The 6,964-nt window shown below is 39.5% G+C and overlaps 1 protein-coding gene across 1 annotated transcript in view; it reads right to left on the reverse strand.

Annotated features, from left to right (window-relative positions):
* The window catches only part of MFF (mitochondrial fission factor), a 38,323-nt gene extending 31,911 nt beyond the window's left edge, over nt 1-6,412 (reverse strand). The window contains exons 1-2 of the mRNA XM_042783634.1: nt 6,375-6,412; nt 5,216-5,436 (exon numbers count right to left, since the gene is read on the reverse strand). Coding sequence (XP_042639568.1) covers nt 5,216-5,436; nt 6,375-6,412 — 259 coding nt within the window. The remainder of the gene's footprint in view (nt 1-5,215; nt 5,437-6,374) is intronic.
* Nucleotides 6,413-6,964: the final 552 nt, after the last annotated feature.

Consider the following 6,964-nt stretch of genomic DNA (forward strand, 5'->3'; position numbering starts at 1 on the left):
TGAATAGATATTTCACAAAGAACATACACCCCTCAAATGGCTCAGATTATGAAGACTGACATTGCCAAGTACTGGCAGAAACTGGAACGTTCATAATCACTGACGGGAATGCAATATGGTACAACCAATTTGGAAAATATCTTGGCAGCTTCTCGTAAAGTTAAACATAATTTACAATATGGTCCAGCAATTTCACTCCTAGAGATATGAACACATATGTCCTCACAGAGACTTGTATGTCAATCTTCACAGCAATTTTATACCTCATGGCCCCAAACAGGAAACTACCCAAGTGCCCATCCGTTAGTGAATGGATAAACAAACTGAATGTATCTACACAATGGAGTGTTATGCAGTAGTAAGAAAGAGTGAATAATGCAACCAAATGGAAGAATCTCAAAACTTACACTGAGCAAAGAAACCAGACAAAAAAATACTGTAGTAGTTAAGTTGTGTGTCAACTTGGCTGGGCAGCTGGATGGAGTGATTCCCCATGATGAGACTGGTAATCAGCTCCATGGTGGAATCTCTGGAGCAGCTGAGTAGCTGCCTTAGGGATGTGGTCTGATTCTAGGATATAAGCAGAAGCTTTGAGGAAGGTCTCGAGCTTTTTGGCACACATGGACCTTGCATGTAGCCAAGTCTTCATTCAGTAGCTTGCCATGTTGTCTACCAATCTTGGGACTGTTCCCGGACTTGAACTAGTAGTCTGCCATGTTGCTTGATAATCTTGGAACTGTGCCATTTTACTTATCAACCTTGGGTTTGTCAACCTCAGCAGCCAGCAGCTGCTTGAGTTAAGAGAAGCTCCCAGCTTCAGTGGGCCAGGAGCAAGAGGCAGAGCTAAAGCCCAAGGTCAAGGGATCTTCACCCAGCTCCTAGTGCTGGCACTTTGAACTTGGACTTCCAGCCTCCTAAACTGTAAGAGAACAAATTCCTGTCTGCTGAAGCCACCCATATGTGGTATTTTCTGTTAGAGTGGCACTAGACAACCAAAACAAATACGTTGTTGCTGTTAAGTGCCACTGAGTCGTCTCCAACTCATAGTGACCCTATGCACAGCAGAATGAAACACCGCTCGGTCCTGAGCCAGCTCCATGATTCTTGCTGTACTTGAGCCCATCACTGCTGCCACCATGTCAATCCACCTCATTGAGGACCTTGCCCTCTGTCGTCGACCTTCCACCTTACCAAGCATGGCATCCTTCTCCAGGGAATGGTCCCTTCTGACAACATGACCGAAGTATGCGAGATGAAGCCTGGCCATTCTTGCCTCCAAGGAGCATTCTGGCTGCACTTCATCCAGGATAGATCTGTTAGTTCTTTTAGCAATCCACGGTACTTTAAGCATTCTTCGCCAGCACCACAGCTCAAAAAAAAATCAAATCTTCTTCAATCTTCCTTATTCATTATCCAGCTTTCACATGCATATGAGGCTATTGAAAATACCATGGCTTGTGTCAGGTGCACCTTAGTCCTCAAGGAGACATCTTTGCTCTTCAGCACAAAGAGGTCCTTTGCAGCCAATTTGCCCAGTGCTATACATCTCATAGGAGCTCTGGTAGCGTAGTGCCTAAGGCACTTGACTGCTAACCAGAAGGTCGGTGGTTCAAACCCACCAGCCACTCCTCGGAAGGAAGATGGGACAATCTACTTCTGTAGTGATACTGCCTTGGAAACCCAAGGAGGGGTCAGTATAAGTCGGGTGCAACTCGATGGCACATAACAACAACAACATACATCTCATGTCCTGACTACTGCTTCCACTGCTGTTGATTGTAGAACCAAGCAACGTGAAGTCTTTGACCACTTCAATCTTATCTCCATTTATTGTGATGATGCTTATAGGTCCAGCTGTGAGGATTTTTGTTTTCTTTATATTGACATGTAATCCATACTGCAGACTATATTCTTCAATCTTCATCAGTAAGCACTTCAAATCATCCTCACTTTCAGCAAGCAAAGTTATGTTGCCAGTGTATCACAGGCTGTTAATGATTCTTCCTCTAATCCTGATGCCATGTTCTTCATATAGTCCAGCTTCACGGATTATTTGCTCAGCATACAGATTGAACAAATATGGTGAAAGGATACAGCCCTGACACACTCTCTTCTTGATTTTAAACCATGCAGTGTTTCTTTTTTTCTGTTTGAACAACAGTCTCCTGGTCTATGTACAGGTTCCTCATATGTACAATTAAGTGTTCTGGAATTCCCATTCTTCTCAATGTTATCTACAATTTATTATGATCCACACAACCAAATGCTTTTGCATAGTCCATAAAACACAAGCAAACATCTTTCTGGTATTCTTTGCTTTGAGCCAATATCCATCTGACATCAGCAATTATATTCCTCGTTACACGTCATCTTCTGAATCCAGACTGCACCTCTGGAAGTTCTCTGTCAATATACTGCCACAACTATTTTTGAATTATCTTCAGTAAGATTTTACTTGCATGCGTTATTAATGATATTGTTGGATAACTTCCACACTCTTTGGAATGGGTACAAATATGAATCTTTTCCAGTCAGTTGGCCAAGTAGCTGTCTTCCAAATCTCATGGCATAACCGAGTTGAGTGCCTCTAGCAAGACATCTGTATGCTGAAACATCTCAATGGGTATTCCATCAATTCCTGGCGCCTTGTTCCTCGTCAATTCCCTCAGCACAGCTTCGACCTTTTCCCTCAATACCATTGGTTCTTGGACATATGCCACCACCTGAAATGGATGAACATTGACCAGTTTTTTTTTTTGGTACAGTGACTCTGTGTATTCCATCTTCTTTTGATGCTTCCTTCATCATTCAATATTTTGTCCATATAATCTTTCAACATTGCAACTCGAGGCTTAAATTTTTTCCTCAGTTCTTTCAGCTCAAGAAATGCTGAATGTGTTCTTCCTTTCTGGTTTTCTAACTCCAGGTCTTTGCACATTTCATTATAGTAATTGGCTTTGTCTGCTCGAGCTGCTCTTTGAAATTTTCTGTTCAGCTCTTTTATCTTGTTATTTCTTCCATTTGCTTTAGCTACTCTTCGCTCAAGGGCAAGTTTCAGAGTCTCTTCTGACATCCATTTTGGTCTTTTATTTCTTTCTTGTATTTTTAATGACCTCTTGCTTTCTTCATGGATGATGCTCTTGATGTCACCCCACAATTCTTTTGGCTTTTGGTCACTGGTGTTCAATGCATCAAATCTGTTCTTTAGATGGTCTCTAAATTCAGGAGGGATATATTCAAGATCATATTTTGGCTCTCATGGACTTGTTTTAATTGTCTTCAACTTCAAGCTGAACTTGCACATGAGCAGTTGATGGTCTGTTCCACAGTCAGCTCCTGGTCTGGTTTTGGCTGAAGATATTGAGCTTTTCCATCGCTTCTTGCCACAGATGTAGTCAATCTGATTCCTGTGTACTCCATCTGGTGAAGTCCACGTGTATAGCCACTGTCTGTGTTGAAAAAAGGTACTTGCAATGAATGTCATTGGTCTTGCAAAATTCTATCATGCAATCTCCAGCATTATTTCTGTCACCAAGGCCAAATATTCCAACTACCGGTGATTCTTCTTTGTTTCCAACTTTTGCATTCCAATCACCAATAATAAGCAACCCATCTTGATTGCATGTTTGGTCAATTTCAGACTGCAGAAGTTGATAAAAATCTTCAATTTCCTCATCTTCTGCTTTTGTGGATGATGCATAAATTTGAATAATAGTCGTATTAATTGGTCTTCCTTGCAGGTGTATGGATATTATCCTATCAGTGACAGCATTATAGTTCAGCATAGATCTTGAAACATTGTTTGTGATGATGAATGCCATGCCATTCCTTTTCAATGTTATTCCTGGCACAGTAGATCATATGGTTGTCTGATTCAAAATGGCCAAAACTGGTCCATTTCAGCTCACTAATGCCTAGGATATCAATCTTTATGTGTTCTATTTCATTTTTGACAACTTTCAATTTTCCTAGATTCATACTTTGTACATTCCATGTTCCAATTATTATGGATGTTTGCAATTTGAGTTGTGCCATGTCAGCACATGGAGGTCCTGAAAGACTTACTTTATCCATATCATTAAGGTTGGTTCTATTCTGATGAGGCAGCTCTTTCCCAGTCCCATATTGAGTGCCTTCCGTCCGACCCAAGAGGCTTGTCTTCCTGCACTGTGTCAGACAATGTTCCAAGCTATTCATTAAGTTGCCCAGTAATGTATCAGATGGTGTTTCTCTGCTATTCATAAGGATTTCCCTGGCCAATTTTTGAGAAGTGGATGGCCTCCTCCTTCTTCCTAGTCTGTCTTAGTTTGTAAGCTGCGTTGAAACCTGTGCACCATGTGCAACTCTGCTAGCATCTGAAATACCACTGGCACAGCCTCAAGCCTCACAGCAATGTACAAGCTTCACATGATGACAAACTGACAGACAAGTTTGTCTCCCTTAGCTGCTGGAAATCTCTGCACCCTCCTCTTAACTAATTCCTACCTGAAACCTGCCACTCTGTTATTATATAAACAAATATATACTGTATAATTCTATTTTTATCAAATTCTAGGACAGACAAATCTAGCCTCTAATCCTAGAAAAGAGATTATGGTTGTTTGGAGTTGGGAAGGGGGAGTGACTAAGAAGGAACACAAGGAAACTTTTGGAGTCATGAAAATGTTCTATATCTAGACTGTGGTGGTATTTACAAGGGCGAGTACATTTGTCAGAACTTATCAAGCTGTAGACTTGAAAACATATACATTTGACAAGCGTAAGCCATCAGCCCGTCCTCAGAAGGTAGACTGGGCAATCTACTTCTGTAGAGATACTGCCTTGGAAACCCAAGGAGGAGTCGCTATGAGTCAGAACTGACTTGATGGCATTGAGTTTGGTTTGGTTTTTGGTAGATTAGTTGAATGACAAAAAAATATCTGAAATATTAGGGTAGTGAAATAAACAGAAATTTTGAAAGGGTAAAGTTACATTTCCCAAATTTCTTTTTAAATAACATTTTGAAAAACCCAGCCATTTCATTAAAAATATATAAAACAAAGATTTACTGTATTACACAAATAACATGCATTATCTGTTTTTTTGCAAATTGTGCAACCCCTTTCTGCATTAGTTTTGTATGTGTGCTATATGTGTGTACAAAGTGTTTTTGTAGACATGTTACATGTGAAGAAAAACATGGTACCAGCCAGCTTTATATATAAAAGTCAAATACCTGCAACAACAATCCTCTCTGGAACCTGCATTATTACACTAGCATTTGGAGCTCCTTCTTGGAATCCCTGTTCCAGGTCAGCATTTGGTGGTGCTACTTTTAATTTTTCTGGGACTCTCATTCGCTGACTGATACCTTCGGTGTATTCCATTTCATACTGAATTCGACTAATTTCCGCCATCTCAGCAGCAGTGGGAGAAGGAAAGGCCGCCCCACTCACCCTGTGGGCGAAAAAGGTCAGGACCGGTGACTGAGAGTCAAAATGTCAATCTCCTCTTTGTACTGAAGTTAGAAGACAATACCTTCTAGAAAAAGCAAAAGGGCACTTTTCATTCACAAGTTCTGAATACACACAAAGGAAAAATAAGATTGAAGAAAGCTTTCCTCAACATAACGCCTTCTTACTTTTCAGCTGAAATTTCACCTTGAGGATACTGCTTAGAACAAATTTCAAGAATTATTTTATAAACATACACACACACACATAGATACTCTGCGTAAATGAATATGCATGCTGTTTAGAAACACAAAAATGCCTGAAATAAAATTTTAAAAATTAAAATTTCCTATTCAATTATTGGAAGGAAAGCTGCTAGGACTTTACAAAAATGAAATGAAAATCTTCCCTCATGCATGAAAGAAAGAAAATCTTTTAATGATGAAAATCAGATTCATAAGGTAAATAAGGTTGATTCTAAATTTACTAAAAAGGTAGATGCAAGCCCTTGAAAAATCACGAAATACAAATTCCAATTTCTCTTACTGAGTATGTATGTGATGACTAAGAGACGATACTAGACACAGAATTTGTATTAATAAATCCTTAACATGTATGTTTATCTTTTGAGGAGTTGAAACTTTACAATCATTAACTTATATTTAATATTATATTTACATGTAAATATAATAATAAAAAAAAAAGCAGCAGCAGCAGCATGACATGCCTTTGGAAGGGGGAGGACAGTGCAGATGCAGTGCGTAACCTTCTCAGTCAGAGAAGGATCCATGCTCCCAGGGAAAGGCAGTGGGAAGAATGTAGCCCCCAAATACACAATGCTGACCCATGTGTAAAGGAGCCCGGCCAGCCTCTGGCAATCCACTTTACAGCCACTGTCTCCAGCCCTGTGATACCAGCTCAACTGAGCACAAGTGCACTGACCTTCCTAGTGGGGTGTCACTGCTTGTTCTCTTACTCATTTTAATACAGTGAATACACGTCTACAATAGCTATTAAAATACTGCTACCCTGTGGTTCAGTTTACTTTACACAACAATTCCCCTACAGATCTGAACTGTTTTTGGAGGTGTACAAAACAACACGGACACTGCTTTTCCAGCTGTAAAAAAGAAAGAATAAAAATCAGTATTTCAACAATTCATTTAATAAGAAAACGATGAATAAAATAAACATCTATGTAAAAGTATTTTTGGACTGTACATGGCATGGGGCTTGATGTGATGGGGCTTCACATCTTTCCTAACAGAGCTGGTCTATACCTCAAAGGTTATAGAGATGTTACATGACTTTGCAAACAGGATCAAGAAAAGCTACGTCAAACGGACATACAATGTGAAGTCATACTAGAAAACAACATCACTTTGCCCTCTAATCATTATATTCTGAAAAGGGAAAAAAAGACAATAAAATTTTTCTTTTTTTAGACTAAGTACAAATAAACAGATCATGAAGAGAATTCAAAGGGTGAAAGTAAATGCATTTGAAGCCGTCAATATTTTTTATTTAGAAGT

This window comes from Orycteropus afer, unplaced genomic scaffold, assembly GCF_000298275.1.
Source record: "Orycteropus afer afer isolate SDZICR_OR568_19922 unplaced genomic scaffold, OryAfe1.0 scaffold00002, whole genome shotgun sequence".
Classification (NCBI taxonomy): Eukaryota; Metazoa; Chordata; class Mammalia; order Tubulidentata; family Orycteropodidae; genus Orycteropus; species Orycteropus afer.